The sequence below is a fragment of the Passer domesticus genome, chromosome 11 (assembly GCF_036417665.1).
Source record: "Passer domesticus isolate bPasDom1 chromosome 11, bPasDom1.hap1, whole genome shotgun sequence".
Taxonomy (NCBI): domain Eukaryota; kingdom Metazoa; phylum Chordata; class Aves; order Passeriformes; family Passeridae; genus Passer; species Passer domesticus.
The window spans coordinates 24,215,511-24,238,750 of NC_087484.1; the positions used below are offsets into that span (position 1 = coordinate 24,215,511).

Genomic DNA, 23,240 nt, shown 5'->3' on the forward strand with positions numbered 1-23,240 from the left:
CTAAACAGTCTTGTGATTAATATCTTGTTTAAGAGGATTTTAGGACATGTGCTCCAGTTACACAGAGTTTCTGTCAGCAGTAGGGGAGAGGTTAGGAACATAAACTCTGTAAAGGCTCTTTTGTGTTTTCAGCAAGGGTCACCAGGTAATTGCAGTGCTTCCCTGTTCTGTTGTGTTAGAGTAAGCAGTAGGTTTTGCTGTGGGTGGTTCATTGGGAGAGGGATCCTTGAAGGGCCTTGAAAATGTTTTTGTACAGGCTGTGTTCTTAAGATCTCCTTAGGGACCTGTAGCTCCAGAACTAAGGGTGAGTTCTTCTGCCCTGATGTCAGCATTACCAGCTCACCCTGGCTCCTGGCATTAGACTCTGGTGAGTTCTGCAGCCAGCAGGTGTTCACCAGAAAATTTTGCCTTCAGAACAAGGCTATGTGTGATGTTTTACTCAAGTAATGTTTCAAGGTGTCAGCAGCTTGATTGTTGGCCTTTGCAGGGCACACAGTGTGGACACAGCACTATCTGCATGCTCTGGGTGTTTCTGTGCCACTGCTGATTTGCTGGGTGGTCTTGGCTGGTGGTTGTAGTCTCCTTTCTGATCAGTCTGATGCGGCTGTCTGACATCTTCACCCTAATTTCTTTCCTAGGCTAGAGGACTCAATTAAAAGGGACATGGGAGCATGAAGAATTGCATGGAGAGCACAGATGTGCTGCCTGTGGTGGCGTTTCCTACAGCTCTTACCTGGCAATCTGCTGCTTCCTGGAAGGGGTTGACAGGAACCTCTGTGGACAGCAAAGGAACCTGGAGATGAAGGTGATGACCATGGCTCTTAATCTTATTTTTTCCCTGCCCCTTTTATCACTTCCATGTGTCTGCAGCAAGGGCAGGACTGTCAGTGTGACAAGGCCACATACATTGAGGCACGGCTCCTTGCATTGGGGCGATCCTGTGTTACCATCTGGAAGGATAGTAAAGAAAACAGGGAGGGTTCCCTGCTACTCCCTTAGCAACTATCCTATATTTGTCTTTTAAAGCAAAATAAGACATTTATTCTGCTTCTTGTGGGAGCCCTTGTAGAAGCTGCCATGTATTGGTTGTGTGCCAGAGATAAGAGTCTGATATCCAGTGTTTATTCTGACTTGCATAAAATGAATGAGATGTGTGTACTGGGGCTCATTTTGGTAAAGCTTTCCCTAGAAGCCCTTTGGGGACATTGCCTTTGGCTCTAGGTTAGAGTAATTAGCTGCCTACTTACAAGCTGACCTCTGCTGATCATGCCTGGAGTGCTTCTGTTGGTGGTGCCAGTACTTTTCCTGTCACCCTTCCCCACTGGCATCCTGCCCCTTATCATAGCACTGCAGTCCTTTGGCTGTTGCCCTTGAGGATGACGAGCATCATGTGAGCCATTGCAGTGAGTGTTGCTGATGCTGGGACCTCCCTTTTTATCTCATGTGTGGAAAAGCTAACTTGCTAGGAAACACTTTTAGAAGCAACTGCAAATGTAAGTATTGGGTTTATGGCTCTTTTCATGTGTGAAGAAGGTTTGGGAGGACCTCATTGTATAGCTGCTTCTCTAAATATTTAACTTGCTGGCATCAAGAATGCCAGCTGTTGCTCCTTAGTTCCTCTTCTGCTGGAAACATGCTAATGTCCTCTCCTCCACTTAAAACCTGATCTTCAATATGGAAAATGCAGCACCCTTTCTTACTTTCTGGCTGAGCAGCACTTCTCTCTCCCAGGGTTGTGTTACCTTTAGCATTACAAACTCTAACACTTGGGCAAGGGTGGTGGAGTTCTAGCAGCCTGCTTGCCTAGGACCTGCTGGACTTCTAACCCCAAAGAGGGCAGAGAGCAGCCAAAATCTGCACTGAGGTCAAGACAGGGCAGTATGGAGCCTGGGGAGCATTGGCAGGAGTGGGAATGCTCTGCTGGAGGTAGGTGAGTAGAAAAGATAAAGCATAGCCCTTTGCCTTGGGTATCTCTGGCAGCTGCTCTTTTCATGGGGAAAGAAGAAAACTAAGCTGGAAACAGCTTGATTTCTGGTTAGGTGGAATTTGGGTGGAGAATAAAGGATTAAAGAAGCAGGTCAGCCAATCCTCCACTGCAAATCTTCTAGTTTTGGTTGTTGTACAGAAACAAAGAGTTCTTTACTTCTGGTTTTCTTCCTTGTTCCTCTGTGGAAGTCTGCTTGCTGGACAAAGACATGCCTGGGGGTGTGATGCCAGGTGAGCTGGTGAGGTGGCTGCATCTCATGTGGACATGGGAGCACAGGGTACATCCACGTGCATGTGCAAGGCACAGATAGGCAGCAGGGACTGGGACTGCTGGCTTTGATTGGGTGCCTGCCTTTGGGACAGCTGAAACCCAAGGCCAAACTGACTTTTCAAGCTCAGATAAACTTTGTGTGGAGATATTCTTTCTCTTAATGAGCATTGGTAGCGCTGAAGACTCACCTTCTGTTTGTTCCAGAACAAAATCTTGAGCCCCTTTTGAAATGCTCAGTTTTCCTTGGCAAACAGTCAAGCCCAGCCCTCTTACTAAGTCTGGTTTCAGACTAGGTTAGGCCTGATTTGCAAGATGGCAGGGCTGCTGGAGGAGATGGATATTTGAAAACCAGTAAAGGGATATATTTGGTCTGTAATATCTGTATCCCTGTCCAGCCTCTTCTCAACAGTTACATTGTATTATATGTTAATATCTGAAGTGGAAAAGGGACTTTCCTCTGAAATAGGGAACTAAAACCAAAAATAGGCACACACCCCCCTTCATGCTCAGTGCTCCCTGTGGCTGTGTGGGAGCCTCTGACCCCCTCCTGCTTTAGAAAGGGGCAGAGCCTGCCTGTTGGAGCAGAGGGTTTGTCTTGGACACGGATGGGCAGAGGAGAGGGTAGGGATGTGCTTTTGTGTGTGGTGTCCAGCTTTAGGAGTGGCTTTCCAAGGTGGGTGTCCAGGCAAGTGGACACCAGCAACAAAGCCTTCAACCATGTACTGAAATAGTTTCCCTTCAGGATAATGGGATGATGCACATGGAATGGTATTGTGTAAGATTAACAGCACAGTTAATTCTACTTGTGCTGAAGTGCAGTGTGAACCCATTTGCTTGGTTTGGCTGCAGTTTCATGTGTGCTTTAGAGAGTCCCAGCAGTGCTATCAGTTTTGGGCAGCTCTGTCAGGAGCTGCGTGTTGGTGTATGTGGCTCTGTGACCTCTCTCCACACTGGTGCTCACTCTCTTTCTGTGTACCCATGGCTTATCCTCTCGCTGAGGTCCATGCTGTGGCAGGTGACACTTATCTCAGACACTGCTTTGCACTTGAAGCATTTTGTGGGACTTGTGCACAAGCTCTGAAATGCCTGGGTGAGCAGAGGCTATGAGCCCAGAACAGGCATTGCATGCAGTGGATCTGGGAGAGAAGAGGGGGGGAAAGCTGACCAAAACTGAAGAAAAGGGAAGGGCTTCCAAGAAGGAAGGTTAGTGGAGGGTGGAAGGATCTCAGCAAGGCAGCTCCGGCTGCACTGTGGGGAAAGGCCACAGAAATTAGGGCATCCCCTTGTGCTGCGTGGATGCTGGAAGGGATGTGAGAGGCCTTAGGGGAAGATTTCCCAGGAGGAAGAGGAGAGTCCTGGAGGTGCAGACAGTTGGAAAGCACCCAGTGGGTAGAACCTCCAGCCTCCCTCCCCTGCTCCACACAGCGCTGTGAGTCCGTGGACCCTGAACTCAGCTCTTCACGAACCACCGTGCGTGGTGATGGGCGCTCAGCGCCCGCGCTGCGGCTCGGCAGAGCCCGGGGCTGGGGCAGAGAGCGGAGCGGAGCCCGGGGCCGGGGCAGAGAGCGGAGCGGAGCCCGGGGCCGGGGCAGGGCAGAGCGGAGCGGAGCCCGGGGCCGGGGCAGAGAGCGGAGCGGAGCCCGGGGCCGGGGCAGAGAGCCGAGCCGAGCGGAGCCCGGGGCCGGGGCAGAGAGCCGAGCGGAGCCCGGGGCCGGGGCAGAGAGCCGAGCGGAGCCCGGGGCCGGGGCCGAGAGCCGAGCGGAGCCCGGGGCCGGGGCCGAGAGCCGAGCGGAGCCCGGGGCCGAGAGCCGAGCGGAGCCCGGGGCCGGGGCAGAGAGCGGAGCGGAGCCCGGGGCCGGGGCGGGGCAGAGAGCGGAGCGGAGCCCGGGGCCGGGGCAGAGAGCGGAGCGGAGCCCGGGGCCGGGGCGGGGCAGAGAGCGGAGCGGAGCCCGGGGCCGGGGCGGGGCAGAGAGCGGAGCGGAGCCCGGGGCCGGGGCAGGGCAGAGCGGAGCGGAGCCCGGGGCCGGGGCAGAGAGCCGAGCGGAGCGGAGCCCGGGGCCGGGGCGGAGCGCGGAGCGGAGCCCGGGGCCGGGGCAGGGCAGAGCGGAGCGGAGCCCGGGGCCGGGGCAGAGAGCGGAGCGGAGCCCGGGGCCGGGCAGAGCAGAGCCCGGGGCTTTCATCCGCCCCGGCAGCAGCAGCAGCAGCGCCCTGGCCGCGTCCGGGGCTCTGGGGGAGCTGGCGCCTCCAGACGAATGTGTGGGGGATTTCTGCTCTGCCACCCCCGCTCGCACGTAAATGATTTTCAGCTCTTTGGGCCATATTCTGCCGGGATTTCTGAAAGAGCTCTGATGTTCAGTTAGCTTTTAAAGACCTTCCGAAAATGGCACTGGAGGTTTGCAAGTTTCTGAAGCACTGGTGCTTCCCCTGTTTGAGATGCCTCCAGATAATGCTGTACAGAGATCCAGACAAGATAAAGAACCTATGAACTAGCGCTGGCATACAATTTTTAGCCTTGTACATTGGGGAAAATACCCTTAAATTGCTGTTCTAGCAGACTTCAGAAAATATTCATCAGGCTGATGCATTTTAACTAGTGATTTCTATATTTGTTACTTTGGAGTGAGGAAGAAAAATTCAGAGCTAATGCCATGTGAAAGTAATTTCCCTTGACAACACACAACTCTGGCCTATATGTGTGTTGGACAGCTTATGAAAAAGCTTTTATTTCTGAAATGTCACTGTATTATGAATGCATTACTTCTGAACTCAAAAATAGAGGAAGCTATGTATGTAAATATGTAAGTACATGTATTTGTTACAAATCCAAGAGAGAGTACATGTTTCAGGGGAACAGAACCACATTAGCTGAATTGGCCTGATTCTTCAAAAATAATTAGAAAAAAGCCCCAAACCAAAAAAACCACAGAAAGACCAATGAAATGCAAATTAAAAATCCTAAAATAGTTTATGACAACTTTGCTAGGCTGCTCTGCTGTTTTTCTTTGCTTTAATATTAAAGTGCTGTGGCTCTTCCTACATGAGGAGTTATTCTAACCAACATACCCAGAGCTTGAGGATTCTCTGCCAGTTTAGCCTCAGGGGATACAGCGTGACAGTATGAGGAGGGGAGAATTGTGTGCCTCTTGTCAGGAGATATCCAGGACTTTTTACCTTCAGATACCTGTGGAAGCTTACAACACAGTATAGTAGCAGCCAAGTTCCCATCCTGTTAACCTGGAGGGGAGATTGTGGAGAGGAGAGTGAGGTACATTGCTGTTAAGGATCCTTTTGGCAGGAAAAGGAAGGAAAGGGAAGATGAAGGGTCACCTGAGATCAGCTCCCGTGTGAGCTTCGCATCTGAAGTACCTAAAAACTCATCTCTTAGCAGTGTTCTGGAGTGAAGGTATGAGATTTGTTTAAATAAAATTAATGAGTAACTTTTAACCTGAAACTTGGTCTGAGCCAGATCAAATTGTTTAATGTTCAGTGAACTTTAAGCACCGTGCTTTTCCAGTTTGAGCTTGGATTGGATGTTCAGCAGCAAGGAGAAATGGCCTTGTGCTAGAGGTGACATCAGATCCTCTCCTGGTCCGTAACACTGTGGGGTGTTGTGGCACTCAGTGAGATCTCTGCTGTTGGAAACACCCAACAGCTCTTGCTCTAAAGCAGTTAGGCATGGTGTCACCCCAGCAGCTGGCAGCCACCAGCAGCACTTGGAAAATCTCTGCTGGATTTCTGCAGCCTCCTTGTCTGCGCTGGGGTGCATCCATTCCAGGCATGACAGATGCCTGACTGCTGCGTGTGGGAGAGTTCCCTTTATGAAGGAGGAAGTCTGGTGTCTCTGTGGCCAGGTGGCCCTGGGTGGCCAGAAGGAGCTGTGTGTGCTTGTGGGCAGGAGTCCAGCCCTTGGCAGTAACATCCCCCTCCCATCCCTCCATCCCCTCACACATCACATCCATCTTCCAGCAAAGGGCTGGCTGGTTGTAGGAGAAGATGAGGACCTTTCATTGCTCTGGGGGGCTCAGAGAGATTTTTTAAGTCTTACAGCCTATTTCTGAGACTGCAGAAACGTGTTGTACTAAAAGGCAGTATGAGAGCCAATACTGAATGGAGGAGATGCAAAAAACGTATGGTGCTTCCTTTACTGCTTTAGGGAGTAACTTCTGGGGTTTTTTTTAATTATCTGTCTAGATCTCTCAAAGTCCCACATACATAAAATGTCTTAAATACCAGAGGGCAGAAAGTTGCCTGCTTCAAGCAGTGGGGGTGTGGTTCCATCCACTTGTCATCTACAAGCTCTGCTGCCAGACTTGGTTCTGAAGTGCTGACTGTAGGAAGTGAGTGATGTGTTTGGGAGCAGGAGCTGGGTAGTGCTTTCCAGGCTTCACACCTGGTTTTCTGGTGGTGAAGAAAGCAGGCTAAAAACACTGGGGGGAGGTGATAAAAGACATTAAAGTGGCCTTTATTGCCTTCTTGGCCTCTCAGAACTCCAGTAAGCTTTACATGTGTTTCAAGCATGGTGTTTTCCTCCCTCCAGCAGCTGTGTTGACTTGTTGTGTTTCAGACCAATTCATGCCATGCCCATAGCAGCACTGATCTATCACTGGGATGCTGGCAGGGTATGTAAGTGGAGAAGAAAAAGGGAATTCTTTGGCTGTGATGTACGTGCACCATGGAGCTGCCAGATGGATGGCATGCTCTTTTTGGGTGCTTACAGCTGGAGATGGTGCTAGGCTTTGCCAGTCCTCCATCCCACCAAAGAGTGGGGACTGCACATCAGAGAGGCACCCATTTGTTCCTGCAGTGTTCTCCATGCTGGATCCGTAAGTGGAGGCCATAATCTTGGGTTTGGGTAGGAGGTACTGCTGAACCTGCTTTTCTTTCCTAAGCATCTGGGAGGATGCTGAGGGAAGAAAATAGCCTGCATTTGAAACCTCCTTGCTTTCTCAGGAAGGTTGCATTAATGTTTCCTGTTCTTCTAAATAGGTCCATGAAACTTCGAGGGTGGAGGAGTGTCTTAAGCTCTTTAAATATCTTTGAATATGTCTAGGCACCTAGTTTTGTGCTATGCATTTGTATTGCCTATGATTTTATAAAATTGAATTGTATTTAGGCGAGGTTGCTTCACTGGCAATATTTTTGTGGGCTTAATGACAGTAGATATATTTGAAATGCTGATGCAGGGGCATAGTGTTCCCAGACAAATGTGTTTGAAAAACAGGACAGCACTTGCTGTTACTACTGAAGTTCAGCCATGCCAAGAGCTCCCTGTGTAAGGAGGTGACTCGATGTGCTTTGGCAGAATATATTTGACATCTGCTACTGCAGGTGCTCTGACTTTTGAGAACCTGGCTGCTGCTTCAACAACAAAAGACAGCCAGGATCCTGGGGTGCATTGGCTCCTGTGTGTCTGCTGCCTTGGCTGCTCTGCTGCAGCCTGACACTGAGCTTGGCCCTGGGCTTTCTCAACAACTTGAGTTATACCTGCCTTTCCTCTAGTTGTTTCAGTTTAACCAGTGGAAATGGTGATGTGAGATAGAAGTGGTGCCAATTAAGTTTTCCAATTACTGTGGTTATGGAGACTAAAACCAAGTGATTTTGATTTGTGGAAAAACAAGTTTTTTGTTTGTTTGTTTTTTTCCTGCCTCCTTTCTTATCAGAGACAAAATAATTAACTCTAATTTTGAAGTTTCCATTTGTTCTCTGTGCCTCAAGTTCCTTGCATGGAAAGGAATTACTTTGACTTTTGCTGGATAAATAATTGAACTGCTCATTACATGATTGTTTTTACAATTTCTCTGGTAGTTATTTCCTTTACTGGGTTCTAGCAGGTGTCCTTTCTAGTGCTCTTTTAAAATTGTTTCTAGTTGCCTCTCAGGTCCTGCCTTTTTTTCACCACCTAATACTTCTTGATAAACAGTCTTCACAGCTGTAGGTGTCTTTGCATTATAAAATACAGATTTCTTAGTGAAAACAATTTATTTTAACTGTAACACAGGAAGTGTTTTGCTTTACATAGAGTAATTTGACTAGGGCTTTCTGAAGTCAGTGGTGAGAACTGACACTTTGCTTGTTTCTTCCAGTGAAGTTAGTGTGGTAGAACACTGCTGTTTGTTGAGTGCCAGCCCTGCCATCCCCGACAGGGATGAGCTCTGGGTATGTAGAGAAAAATAAATCTTGGTAGTACTATTGCACTGAAAACCAGCATTGATAGATCCAGACTTGAGCAAGTTTATTTCACTTAGTGAAAGACTAGGTCTGAAGTTAAATTGAATTAGAGTCTTCTTTGAGCAAGTCATAAAGAGTTACTGCATTGTCCTTCAGTCATAAAGATGTTGTCCCCACCTGCAAAGGCTGGTGTCAGATGTGTTATCCTGAGGGGTAGTGTCTGCAGCTGGCACACAGGGAATTTTATTGTCCTGGGGCCACGGAACACCAGTTACGTGTCTTGGCACGCAGCGATATTTGCAGAGGCGTTAGTGTTGACCTGCCACACACTGTTAATTTCAAATAAAGATGCATCCCCCGTGCATTTTGAAGGATGAACGTCATAGAGGAACACATGTCTGGGGGGGAATGACTTGAAGATGTAATGTTCCATGTAAAGTAAATAGCCACAAATGAGCAATTGCATCCTGGTCTTTAAAGCTGGGCAGGGTAGGGGGATTTGTGCTGTTAGCTTCAGTGTGGGAATGGCTGTGATAAAGCTGACTAATGATGAAATCCTCACTTGTAAAGCCCTGACCCTGGGGCTCTGGGTATGGAAGAAAAGCAGCATTTCATAGTGATAAAGCTGACTAATGATGAAATTCTCACTAGTAAAGCCCTGACACTGGGGCTCTGGGTATGGAAGAAAAAGTAGCATTTTCAGAAGCTGGTGCTGTTCATGCATGTACTTTTCTCCAGCTGAAGGTGAAATTGGCAGCTTTAGAAATGGAAAAGGTTTGTTGCTATGAGACCCCCATGGGCCTGTGCCCATCAGGAGATGGCTTCTGTGTTGAGCTGCCATGGTGGCCACCTGGCAACTGCATCCAAGGGAGAGCTTGCTGCAGGAGAGCAGAGCTGGCCCAGGGCATGGAGACACCCCGTGCAGATGGGGTCTCTTTCCTGTCCATTGCGGTTACAAGGACATTCAGCAGTGTCTGTCTGTCTGTGTGTGGGGTAGGAAGGGGGGTTTGTAAGGGAGAAGTGTTGGTTCCACCTGCTGAGGGCTTGGTCCTGTTATGGAGTTCATAAACATGCTGTCCCTCTGGGTGAGTAACCCAGCAAAGAGGATGCTAAGCATGGTCCACTACATTCACTCTTTATTTGGCTCCGTGTATTTCATCACTGGAATCCATATTATCAGCCACTAAAAGCACCCTCTATAGCAGGACTAAAACATAAATCTTTAGTTAGATGAAGCGCTGATAAATCTGATGTCCTGGATTTATGTGGTATCCTGTGGCTCAGAAAGCAGTTTTAACTTGTAAATATTATTATTGTTCAGAATACTTTCATGGTAAAACTTGAATATATGTATACCATGGTTAAGGTACTAGATCCATATAAAATACGTAGTATACAATTATTATATATAAACAAGCTGCTGCCTTTTAATGAGGGCTGAAGGGGAGGCAAAGTGCTAGGCACAGCCACCCTCCAAAACCAACATGGCATGTAGAAAAGATCAAGAATAAAGGGCTGACACAGTCAGAAATAAAGGCTTCTGACTTACATTAAATCCCAATGTTTGTTGACATATAAAAAACTGAAATGAACCACATGCTTAAACTTAGCCCTGTGCCTCCCCCCAGAATCTGCCTCTCCTGTTCTCTTGGGAAGATTTTTTTTCAGCTGTGACAGCAGCATATTTTCACTGTCACATGCAGAGGTTCTTAATGCAGGCAGGACTAAGTGAATGATTTATTTCATTACAAGTGACCTGTATAGCTCCTCAATGTGTCACCTGAAATTTAACGATGTTTCTCATGTAAAATGCTTTTTTTCTCTTCAAATCTCTGTGTAAAGTTTCCTTCTTCTCCCCATTCTGTTTGGTGGCATTGGAAACGCTTAAATGTGTGGCTCAACAGATGTTTTATTTTCACAGCACAGTGATATTTTGGAAAGAAACCAAGAATTGCTAGAAGCAAGCCTTCCCTGCTTATATATTTACAAAATCATGAATTGTTGAATTAACAGGCTGGGCTAAATAAGATATCTGAAACTTGGCTCCAGAGGGACAGACCTTTAGCTTGGAAAGTGTTTTATCACCTTTCATCTGGTGTATCCAGCATGTGGAAAGTGTAACTTCTTCATTTGCAAAATGGCATGAGCATAGTTTGTTTATTACTATTAAGGGTCTTGATAAACATTTTTTTCCTCAGGACAGGAATAGGGAATTTTGAGGTTACTTTTTAATCCACATTTTTTCTCATGTTAGGTTTCCTTGAGTATGCTACTTTGAACAGAAGAATTCAAGCCATATATTTCCATGTCTTTCTTCTTTTCCACACACATGGGAGCTCATTCACCCTCTGGTACCAGCCACTACCCTTTTCAGAGATGCTTTACAGTGGGTGTTGGGTGGAGGAAAGCATTAACATTGAGAATATATTTTAAAATAAAAAGAATAGGAAGGTGTAGTTAAGTATAAAATCTTCATATAGAGCAGCATGAAAACATTCAAAAATACATCAGCAAAAGTTGGGAACAAAGCTTTCCTACTTTGTGGGCATGCACAGCATAATTGTGGGTGCAGATGGATGTGCATAAATGAAGGAAATCTGGAAAGAAATGTAAATGCTCTGCGTTTAAATATGAAATACTTATCACATTATCTAAAAAAAAAAAAAGAAGAAGAACTTGCCGAAGTAAAAAGCTTTTTCAGAGAGAAGAAAACTGCAGCTGAATTTTGCTGATGTATGAATGGCAGGACCAAGGAGAAGTGTGGTAGACCAGGTGACATGATTCCTGCATATCCTGTAATCCCCAGGGCTTACATCTTCCAAGTCATCATTTAAATTAAATTAAAGGTCTTACTTGGGATGGTTATGTTTGAGGCACTGTGCTAGGATCTGTTGCTTCAGACCAGTAAACATAATAAAAGTGACACCTGTGGAATATGTAAGAACTAATGAAGAAGTCTCATCATGTGTTTGCAGAAGGGTCACATTTCAAATCTGTCTATGTATTTCCTTTTCTGTCATTTTCAGAAGGTTGTAAACATGGAGAGAGGGAAACCTTGAATTTTCAAGGTTTTGGTGAGATTGTTCACCAGGATCCTCAGGAAAAGCCACCCTAAGCTGTCGTGGGATGAGAGGGCTCCTGTCCTGGATTAGTGGCTGCCTAGCAGGCAGGAAAGCAAGAGGTCAGGTTTCACAACATCACAGAAGGCTCTCGGGGATTTTCTGGGATCCCCACTCTTGAAAACTGATCACGATCTGCAGAGGAGGAAGGGCTGAGTTCTGAGCTTGGCTGTCCTTGTCACCAGAGGGGCTGCTGGAGCTGGGGGAAGTGCTGAGCAGCTGCAGAGGGCTCTGGTGGTCCTGGGTGGCTGGGCAGCACAGGGCCAAGGAAGCTTCTGCTAGCCAGGGGTAGGATAATGCTCTTTCAGGTGGGTTTATTCCTGCCCTGCACCAGGGGCAGCTTGCAAAATGCAGATTGTGTAGAGATCAGGGCTCAGAAGTGGTCAGGAGGGGAAATAAAGGAAGGAAGTTCCACAAAGAGTACAAATCAGTCCCATTGTTGTGCCGCTGCTGGACCATGTGGTGAGAGCGTGTTCAGCGGGGCTGGCCGGTGTGCCTGCCTCGAGGGACAGTCACACCCTGCTGTGGGCTGGGAGGCTGACCAAGAGCAGCTGGAGTGTGGAAAAGGTGCTGTGCAAGGAGTGTTGGAGCAAGTGGGACAGAGCCTGGAAAAGCAGAGAGAGGAGGGCTTGTCTGTGCCCTGTGTGCAGCTGCAGAGTTCATTGCCTCAAGCTGTTAGGGAAATGTGGGTGGTTTCAAGAGCCAATTAAACAAATGTGCAGAGGATGGGCATTGGTACAGCTGATGACACAACTTTGGGGAAGCTGTGTGCGTTTCCTGGAAGAAACCCATTCATACTTTTGTCCATGCTCCTGTGGTTTGCCTGTGTACCAGCTGTCGGGCGCAGTAGGAGACAGGTATGGGCTGTTTGAGGTGAGGATACTTGTTAGCATTTTTTGGGTAAATCTGCTGTGGGATGTGGAAATCAGGACTGCTGGATGTGCTCTGCTGTGGCATTGCTGCCTGCAGCTCCCTGGGCAGACACCAGAGGAGTAGGATTTTCACACTCTTGTGTACTTTGCTGGTTTAAGATCTGAGACCACTGAGATAATTGGACAATAAAGGTTAAGCATTAGAATGTGTGGACAGAATGTGACTGCCTTGAAGATATCATGTCCTTCACTTGTTCTCTGCACAGGATTAATTTATCCTCAGAGGACTTGCTGTGTGGGCTTAACATGCCAGCCAGTGCTGTACCCTACAGCTGTGTCAGGGTCTGGGTTTCAAGGAGGCAGCGATTTGTTTGATATGTTTTATTTGTATTTTTCTAGGTTTGGGGGATTTTTTTTTTTTTGTCCTTTCGTTCCTCATACTCATAGCTGTCACCTTGTATTTTGTGTATGTGGCAAGCCTCCAACACCTTTGGAAAAGTACCTTTGTACTGACCACTGTCAGACAGAAGTGCACACAAGCACTTGTGGGCTATCCTACTTTGCCAGGAAGAGCAGATTCTTCTCTTCTCCACAACAGAGATTTGGTGGCAGAATGCTTGAGAGAGACTCCATCTTAGGGATAGAGTCCCTCTCAAATAAAATAAATAAAATAAAATAAATAAAAAGAAATAAAATAAAATCCTATCATGTGAAGTAGTAGTAATAATTAAGCTGAATTGCAAAGTATCCATGGGGAACAGAAGGTGTCTTGAAATGTTGTGGCTCTGCTAAAACATGTTTGCAGAGCCTACTTTGCCAGCTTAAAAATCAAAGCAATCTAACTGTTCACATTGCAGCAGCATGTACAGTCAAAGGTGGGGATAATTTGTGCAGAAGATGAGTTCTCCGGGTGCCCTTGAGTGGCCTGGGAAGGAGAGGAGTTGTTGTGACTTGCTGGGCATCCTGAGCTCTGTGCCACCACAAGGAGTGTCTCAGCAGGAACTTGCAGAGAGCTGTAAAGTTGTTTCACTGTAATGAACCTGCCACCCCTCTCAATGATTCAAGTGTGAGAAGCAAAAGCTGATGTTACTGAGATGTGCCTGCTGTCACCTCCACTTCCACCTGGAAGCCCCTCAGAAGTTTTTGAAGTCGGAGTCCTTCAGGGCCTGAGCAAGGAGCTCTGCTCTGCAGGGTGGAAGGCTGCTGGGCCCCCCCAGCAGTGCTGGGGCTCTGTCCCCCCTGCACACAAGGTCTTAGCTGGGATTTCTGGAAGCCAGAAAGGCATTCAGCATGGACAAAGCCGGGCTGGGGGCTGTGTGCTGCTCAGAGGGAGGTGTCTCAGCTCGGCACCAGGCTGGCACAGCACAGCTCTGCTTTGGTGTTCCTCTGGATTTGGAGAGCTTTGCTGTGTGTGTGGTTTGCCAGCAGAGGCTGACAGCGTGGAGGCTGACTCAGCCCTGCTTTCCCCATCAGCACAGGGCTTTGCAGGCAGCTGCCTTCACGTGGTGCTTTTTGCTCTCCCTGGCACCAGGCAGACCCCGAGTGCGTTGTCCCTGTGGGTCCCAGCTGCAGAGGGGTGGCAGGAGGGAGCCTCACTCCTCACAGAACAGAGCACAGGAGTGCCCTGCATCCCCTCTGGGTGCCCCACCTCTGAGGCCAGACTGCTCTACCTCTCCTGGTTCAAAAAGACTTCAGGCTGCCCTTCTAGTGCATTTGTATTTAAGGAAATGAAAATTTATACAGTCAAGGCAGAGCAAATAACTTCAATAAAAGCTGGAACTACTTGTGTTTCTTGGATCATTTTGTTGCTGTTGTTTAAGAACTGGAGCACAGGAATATTTGCTTTTTCATTGTGGAGTGCTCTGTAAAAAATTTTTTTTTCCCTTAATAAAGTTAAAATATAAGTTTTCAACATTAGAATGCTTTAATAATTTAATCTTTAGTCTTGTAAAGAATAACATTTGTAATTCAGCTCATGTGGCATTGTATTGACTCAGACTTCCTGTAAAAGCAAGCTACTTTCTTGATTTCTCAGCTAACACTGTCAGATCTCCCCTTTCTTTTGCTGCATTTCATTGGCAGAGTGAAACTGTAAAGTCTAAAACACATTTTATTCACTATTTTGTGAAGATTTATGGATTAAGATACATTTCTTAAGCAGCTTTCCATGTATCTCGGTCCAAAAGAGCAGGGAGTCTTCTCTGCAGGAGTGCCTGAATTACTCAATGATAGGCAGTAAGGAAGTTCCCTGGGAAGAGTTAGCTTTTTCTTTCTTTTTTCCTTTTCATTGTGTGAACCACCAGCATCAGGTCATTTCCTTCCCTGTATTTTGGGTGTATGCAGTGCTCAGGGTGGATCTGGTTGCTCTGGTGTGCCCAGAGAACAGGCAGCCTGTAACTCTGTTCTAGCTGGGACCAGATTTCAGACAAAGAAGGAAGATATCCATTTCGAGTGGGCATTTAGACATTTAAAATACTTATGTGGTGTTAATGTGTTTGCTGCTGTCCTTCCAGGCCTTGGTAACAGCTTCTTTGGGACCACAGGGTTTATCTGAGGCAATACTTGCTCATCTCTAGAACTTTGAGGTTTTTCCTTAATATGTTTTCTTTTTTCCTCTTCTTTTTTGCAGGTATTTCTTGAACTCTTCAGCACATCACAGAACTGTTGTTTTGGGATATCCTGCTTAAGCCCTCGGAGGAAAATCTGCCAACAGCCAAAAATGACTTGAGTTGGAGAGCTGCTGCTTTATCCACAGGTAGTGTTTGCAGCTCAGTAAGCTCTGAGCAGTCCAGCATTGCAGGGTTTGCTTTCAGCAGGTTACTCAGGGAGGAAATTGCTGCTTGTGCCTCTCTGGGAATGGCAGTGATGAATCTGCTTGTGGTAGTCTCCTGAGGACACCTGGAGTCTCCATACTGTTCCCATGCTTTTGGAGACATCTGGGGCAGCCGTGTGGGGAAATGAGCAGCTGCCATCCTGTCTTCTGTGGTCCTGTGTGCTGCTTGTGAGAGGTTTATGCATCAGTGTGTATTTTATAAATCAGCCTAGTTTGAGCTGCTTTTTGGGCAGTCATCATATTGGAGTCCCACTTTTATGACTTGGTGGGAGCTGGAGGTATCTGCTAGTGTGAGGCAGTGCATACAAGGGGAGGCAGTGCTGTACAACAGCATCTGGCTTTGCTTTCTCCAGAGGTGACTTACCTGGAGTAATGTTCATCCAATGAGCCCCAACATGCCCCAGACCTTACTGGGCTTAAGGGGCTTGCAGCAGGTGTCCAGTGAGGTTTGATGTTGAGACTGCACTCAGCCCACTGCAGACTTGCAGCAGTTCCCTGAAAATCACCAAAGTACCAGGCTGGCGAAGCTCCTGGTGCCCATGAACTTAGAGCATTTTATTTCTTTCCAGTTCTATGCTTTATAATGTTCTTCATTGGTGTTAAAGCCTGTGGTCGAGTAAAAACTCATTTCTGGAAGTGCATTTTTTGGCATTTGGATGTTGGCTGTCAAGGTTGGAGATGAAGCAAAGCAGTGTGGAGACTTACCCTGCTTGCTGGTATGATACTGGCAGTGTTAAATTTGGCTGTCACTTGTGGAAGGGAGTAGAAAAAACATTTGAGTGGCAGTGGCCTCAGGTCACCATTACATAGCATGTGATGGCTGATAGCCAGCTCAGGTCTTTCTGTTTGGTGTTTGAGGTGGTAGACTTTGAAATGAGATCTTTGAACAGCCTGAAATTTTAGAATTACCCTGATGTTGTCTCTGTCCCCTCCCACTGCACACAGATCTCCATGATTTCACCTGTGCCTGCAGCCTGACTGAGCTGTTTCCTTTTCCCAGGGCAAGCTTCCAGTGTCCCATCTGGGGATGCACCCTGCACTATGGTTCACATCAATGTGTTGAAAAAATTCATGTGTGTTCTTGTGGTGGTACTGGTAGCACTGACAGTTTGCCTGTGGAGAGAAACCAGAAGAAGCTACTATGATCCTTTGAAGACCAGGAATGATGATTTGCAGGGGCACAGGAGCTTGGAGAAATGGAATGCTGTTAAATCACAAGGCCTTTTCCGTGAAGCAGCCAATGAACTGGGGCAGGTATCCAAAATGTGGCTCGGTCCCCAAAACAAAGTAAAAGGTAGCACATCTGAAACAGCTGAAAAGTCCAAGAAAGCAGCCTTTGGGAAAGTATGGGACAAGGACAGCTCATCCAGAAATCTCATACCCAGGCTGCAGAAGGTCAGGAAAAACTACCTGGCCATGAACAAGTACAATGTGACTTACAGCGGGAAGAGGAGTGCTAAGCTCAGCCCAGAGAAGTTGCTGTGCCAGCTGCGGGACAGAGTCAACGTGACCATGATCCAGAGGTCGGATGGTCCTTTTGGCACCTCTGAGTGGCAGCAGTACTTGCCAGGGAAAAGCCTCAGTGAAGCAGTGGGACACCTGGGTCGCTGTGCTGTCGTGTCCTCAGCAGGGTCTCTGAAATCATCTCGCCTGGGACAAGAGATAGGTTGGTATTTTTCAGTTTGCATGAAGTTAAATATCATTGTTTATAACTTGGGCTGAGTAGAAGTCAGTATTGCTGTCATGCAATTACTGGTAAGTCTCTTATGGTCAAAAGGTGTTTAAAACAATTGGAAATATTAAACTTCTAAAGTCAGTAAATATTTCAGCCTAGCTGGAGATGGGAGTAATAGGCAACTATTCTAGCAAGTCCTTTTGATTTTTGTGATCCTGTTGGCATCACTGGAAGGTCACATAAATATTGGATACCAGAGAGCAGTGTTGGTTCCTCAGGTGTTTGTTTCTTGAGAGGGCTTGGGGTGGGTTGTGAAATGCTTATTGCACAGTCAGAAAAAAAATCACACTGGAAGATATTTTCAGAGAAGAAATTAAAGAAAATGGTAAAGGGGAAAAACCCTTCTGGACATAGCCCTGAGCAGTCTGTGTTGAGCTGAGGGCTGGGCACAGACAATCTTCAGAGGTCCCTTCCAGCCTCAGTGCTTCTGCAATTCTTGCTCAAGGCTTTCCAAAAGTGGTGCTACTTCATTCTGAGCCATAAGGCAGCTGGCTGAATTTGAGTGGCCCAGAAGACCATCAAAAGGCTTTACAGGGATTTAACTCTTTGGATGAAGTTTGGTGATGCTTTGCAGTCTCATCTAACCATATTTACCTGAAGTTCATGCATTAATTAATAGCTGCCAAAGCTTTAGTCTTTTACTGTGAATTATAAAGAAGCGTGTTTTGGTGCCAAAGCATTTTGTGTCTTTAAAAAAGCAGCATGCTAGGGAATCCAACTCTTCAGTCTTCAACTCAGGATTTTGTACCAGGCTGAAAATTCTCCAGAGCCTGCAGCTCCCTCAACTTGCTTCATTTTTTGGGTATGGAGCTCAGTTAAGGTTCATGCTCTGCTCTAGCTTCACTGAAGGAGAAGTTTTAAAGTCTGGGAGTTTTCTCTCAAGTGGAAATTGTTTGCAGGCTTTGGTGTATTCATAAGTTGTCTGTTGGATCAGGTCCCTTTGGCCTGCACTAAGCTGTAAGTAGCCTTCATCTCTTGAAACAGATAGATGGATAGATTTTAATATCTCATTCATGGACAACTTTGGCAAAGCCTTCAGAATCATAGTCCCTTGTGGGAGACTGTGTTGAGTTCTGGTACCTACTCAGAAGTTCTCCCCCAGACTCCTCTGTGTCCACGGGCAGGTGAGAGCAGGAGCTAGAGTGAGGTTGATCAGTTGGAAATGTGTTAAAATGCTATGAAATATGCCTTGAAGAACAGCATTGCCTCCTGGTACAAATTGCAGGGGGGAGTTGGTTGGTATAATTGTTTCTGTCTCTTAGGAGTGTTTGAAGTGAGATGGATGAAGACTTGGGAAAGCAATTTTTCCTTTTCAAGTACCTGTCTCAGGTTGTTTGGGTGCTGCTTGGAGTTCAGAGCTCAAGGTTTGCACAGAAGTGACCTTCTGTTGAACAGCCTCCCCAGCTCAGCTGGCTTGTGCCCAGGGCTGTCTGTGCTAGGCTCCAGCATTACTGCCAGTGCTTGTTGCTCTGGAAGGAGACCCTCACAGGAGTGGGAGTGATGTTCTGGAGTGTGGAATGCAGTCCCTGCACCTCTGCACTGGCTATGGGAGCAGCCGAGTGGGATGGGCTGTGCTTTGGCTCCAGCACAGAGGGCAGACAGGCAAAGCCCTTTCATTGTTCCCACAGCCACTCTCTGAGCCCTCCCCACACTGAAGCACTGGTTCGTTCCAGATCACAAGGGATGGATGCTGGGGAGGTCACTGTGTAGTGTGCCCGAGGCAAATGCCATTAACCCCTGCTGGTGTCCCTGCCCTGTGTTTCTTGTGCCTGGGTCACAAGCATTCACCCTTCTGCTCAAGCAGTTAACTCTGCTAGTGCTTCTGCAGAGTTAGAGCACTTGCAGCCTTGAGCTAGGCAGAGGAAGTATTAAGGATTCAGGAGCAATCAGTGTATTTCTGTACAGATTTCCCCACTTTTTCCATGTAGGAAATGTTGTGGTGGTGTTGGAGGAAGTTGTCGCAAAGGTACTAAATCTTAAAAGCTTAAAATTAAATATTTGTGTAAATGAGCACAAAGGATTGCTGAGTTGTTACTCCATGAAATATTTGTTCTGTGTAATCACGTTAAGATATCAAATTAGCAATTAGGTAAAGTAAGGGAGGCTGACAGAGCAGCACAGGGTTGTAAACAACCACCTTTTATTGGGCTCTTGGTATTACTGAAGGTTATAAATTGCTACTGAATGTGAGAGATACTCAGTGTAGCACAGCCACCGGGGGACAGAGTCAGCTGCTCTGCCTGAGCAGCCACTAAACACCCTTTTAATGTGCAAACTTGGGGCCTAGGAATGCTTGGTGTCTGGCTGAAGTTATAGATGGGGAAATCATAACCCTGTACTGTGTTAGTGCAAGGCAGGATGTGGAGCTAAGGGTCTGCAGTGGAAACCACAGAGCCACTTCTAGCAAGGAGACACTTTTCCAGAAACATCACCTTCCTTGGTTTTGGGTGGTGCTTTGGAAGGGCTCTTAAGAAGCCCCACTTGTCCAGGAGAAATAAAATTGAGAAATCAGTCTTTGCTGCCAGGGATTACTGATCCTCCAGCATTGCCTGTTAGAACACTCCCATTTTCAAGAAAATTATTTCAAAAAGACCCAGTTCTGGACCAGGTGGGTCCTTCTGCCCTAGAACTTTGCAGTTCCCACAGACCCTGGCTGCAGATGCTGTGTGTTGCTGTCATGTGGCCTCAGTGTGAATGCAGGAAAGGTTGCCCTGCTTCCTTAGCTCAGCCCCTCTGCTCACAGGGAACATTTCCTACCCAACTGCAGGCACAAGGCAGGGAGGAGCCAGGCTGACAAGCACAACCTCCCTTTGTGTCACAGCAGCAGCAGGACTCTAGGATGTTACAGTGGCCTGGCTGGCTGTGCCAAGGCAGAGGAGGGTGCTGGAGGAGTGCTGTGCTATCTTAAGAGATGATGCCAGCAGAGGAAAATGCAGTGAATCCCAAGGCATGTAAGAAGCTATGTCTGTTGAAGGCACAGCAGTGGGTTTATTTCTGTGGGAGGCATGCTGGCAGGCTGAGGTCAGCTTGGCTTTCTGCTGTGGTTGGTGTACATGTTTCTGGAGCTGGTCAACCTCCAGGCTGGAAGAGAGGATGCTGGCTTGCTTCTGCTTCCTAGCTTCTTGGTTTGAAGCTAGCCATATGGTAAATTAATTACTGGTCTATCTCCTGGTAAAGTGTTTGGAAGGAGGAAGAGGGAGAGCAAATGTTAGGGTTGTGCTGTCAACCTGGCAGTTGGTTGCAGTTTTAGAGAGTAGAGTGTATTGGCATAAAGTTGGAGCCACGCCTTCCCCCAAAGAATCTGACTTGCTACTTCTAATGTTATGTTGAAAGCCAGAGATTAACAAAATGGTGAATAATGTCACTTGTTTGAGGTGTCACTTGTTTGTGGTATCACTCAAGCCCGGCTGCTGGCTCACAGGTTTTCCCTCTGCTTGGCTTTCAGACAGCCACGACGCCGTCCTGCGGTTCAATGGGGCTCCTGTCAGGGGCTTTCAAGATGATGTGGGGCAGAAGACAACAATTCGTCTTGTGAATTCCCAGGTAGGTCTGAGGAGTGTGCACCAAGCAGGCCAAGCATGGCACAGCTGTGTAGCTGCATTGTCTGGGAGCTGGGAAGAACAGGGCTGTCCATCTGATCTCTCCAGTCCCTAGCACATGGCTGTAGGATGGGAATGTCTCCCCTTGGAATGGGGACAGTTGGTAAATCTGAGGTGACTGCAGTGGCACTGGCATGCACTTGCAAGCTTGCAGTAGCCTGCTTGTGATTTACAGCAGGCACAAAGTAATCTGTATTTTGTCTTTGCTCAAAGCTCTGTGTAGGCACAGGAAGGCCAGCTCCGTGCTGATGCTGTGCTTTTGGAGTGAGAGGCAGGAACAGCACCACAGCTCAGCCAGTGCAGGTCAGCGAGGAGGGGCGTGCCAAGGGGTGACTTGTGCCTGCCCCACAGATAGGTATGAGGAATGTTTTAATGGCTTTGAATAAAAGAACCGTGTTTCTTTACTGCCCAGCAAGGCTGCAGACTCTGTAGGTTAACACATTAACCAGGGTTGCTACATGGCTGAAGACACTTGACAAAAGACCCACCTGTAAAGCTGTAGCCTGTGCACAGCCAGGAGAGGGATGGGCTCTGGTGGATCCAGGACCTCATTGTAGAGCATGGCAAAAAGTGCCTTTAATGCAAGGCCTTGCTCACAGAGTTAAATGTTCCCTGCCTCTGAGAGCTCCATGTAAGTACCAAGGTGTCCCTTTGCTGGTTCCCTTTGGCCAGACTCTCCAGGGTTAGACCCATGTGCCACAGGGCATTAGCAGAGTCAGTCTGCCACTTGTCCAGCAACACAGTGAGACTCTTTCTCCTGTAGGCACATCTCAGAGTGTTTGCACCTTTCCTCCATAGACCTGTTACCCTTTATGGTTATCCTTTTGGGGGGAGGAATCTTCAAGGGCAGACATGCAGACAAAAGGGGAAATCTCAGTAGAATGTGCTGGTGAGAGAATGGAGGAGGACTGAACAGGCCAGGAGGCATTTGGTTAACAGACCTGGTGCAGCACTGGGTACAAACATCTCCTCACGCCACAAGAGGAGAAAGAGGTTGTAGGCACACTGAAGAACTCAGTGAGAGAGAGATGAGTGGCTGAAGTGTAGCTTTTGTAAGGCTGAACCAAAAAGGCAGTTTCTTTTCCTTACCCCAAAATTAAGATTTGTAGGCCTGGAGTTTTCTCACCTGCCCCTGTATGAGGAAAGCCTGGATGCTGCTGTGTAACAAGGTTTGAAGTTGCTCAAAACAGCAACAGGGGGTTGACCATCCTCTTCAAAGCCAGGAAGACAGAGCTAATATGTAACCAGTTTCCCAAAGTAATTTTGTGTGTCTTTTAAAGGATATTCTTGCTTCTTGTGAGAATGCTGTTGCTGCCTCTTTGAGCTCTTGGGTCACTCTCCACTCGCTGCCATGCTCTTTGCTGTTCTTGCTGCATCTTGTTCCCCTGCATTAAGCCCCCGTCAGAAGGGTGACAGTTTGTCCTTTCTGAGCCAGTCTGGTTTGAGCAGACAGATCTGACTACTGCCTTCTGTGCCCTGTTTGACATTTTTCTTTTTTTTTATCTTTCCTGTCTCTGTGTATTTTTCTGATGTCAGATAGGTGTTATCACTTAAGCAAACTTTCTCTGGAGGATGTGCTCATGGCCCAACTTACAGTGATATGAAGAGAAAATATGTGCATGACCTATGTGCTATCAATGTTATCTGCTCAGGGAGGAGGGTAACTGTGGTTGTACAGCTGTGATGTGACTCTCCATGTGGATTCTCCTACTTTGGACCATGTGGAGTTACAGCCACGTCATTTGAGTGCTTCTGTTCTCCATGCAGATCAGCCTGCAGTCATGGGTGATGTTCCCTCTGAAAGGAGACCCCAGCTTAGGAAACTTCAGTTACAGGGAGAACAATATTGCTGCTGTTGTTAGAGGCTGAAGTTGACTCAGAAGGCAGCGTTGATCTGGCTGCTGACCAGTGAAAAAGATGTTTTCCATGTGTGTAGTGCAGGAGTCTCTTATCTGGGGTTTCTAAACTGAGCAGCTCTGACTGCAGTTTGTTAACTTCAGAGACCATTGGATTGGACGCCTGGTTTTCTTACATGTTTTTATTTGCAGTTTGAATGGTTCAGTGCTGTTTTCAGTCTTGGTGACATCAATTAAACCTTCTTGTTAGTGGGGTCCTGATCACATCCTCTTTTTAGCTCACTGCAGGATCTGTGCCTTATCTGGCCTTGCCCAGAGCTCTTACAGGCATCAGGTACTGGACAAGCTGTAATTTGTTCTTGTTCTGGGCTGGCTTTTCTTGTGTTATAACCGGGAAAAGGAATGGGTTTGGGGATTGGCTGCTTTTATTTTGGCTCTTACTGCTGATCAACCTCAGTCTGCTGCCAAAGTGTAGGGAATGGGATCTCCTGAATCTGATCTGTCAGAGCTGGTCTGTGTTGAGTAATATCCCTGTGGCACACATGGCCAGTGGCCCTGAGTTTCTTAATAATTATTTTAAGATACTTTTCTGTAATTTTCTGGCCAGTCTCTGGGATATACATGGGGGCAGATGTTTTTAACAGTAGAGTGGAATATCTTGAACTTCTGTGTGCATAGAGAAAGATTAATGGATTGGTACTAACAAGAAGGCAAGAAATTTGGGACCTCCAGATCTGAGGATATGCTTGTAGGCCCACAAGCTTTGTAGTCGTTCTAAAGAAAGAATTTATTTAATGTTGC

General features: G+C 47.2%; 1 protein-coding gene across 3 annotated transcripts in view; it reads left to right on the forward strand.

Annotated features, from left to right (window-relative positions):
• The window catches only part of ST6GAL1 (ST6 beta-galactoside alpha-2,6-sialyltransferase 1), a 43,543-nt gene that overhangs the window by 13,552 nt on the left and 6,751 nt on the right, over nt 1-23,240 (forward strand). For 2 of the 3 annotated variants that reach the window (XM_064435866.1, XM_064435863.1), the window contains 4 exons: nt 639-805; nt 15,046-15,171; nt 16,250-16,915; nt 20,430-20,527. In XM_064435866.1, the coding sequence (XP_064291936.1) occupies nt 16,291-16,915; nt 20,430-20,527 (723 nt within the window). In that variant the 5' untranslated portion in view covers nt 639-805; nt 15,046-15,171; nt 16,250-16,290. The remainder of the gene's footprint in view (nt 1-638; nt 806-15,045; nt 15,172-16,249; nt 16,916-20,429; nt 20,528-23,240) is intronic. The other variant, XM_064435867.1, reaches the window with a different exon arrangement.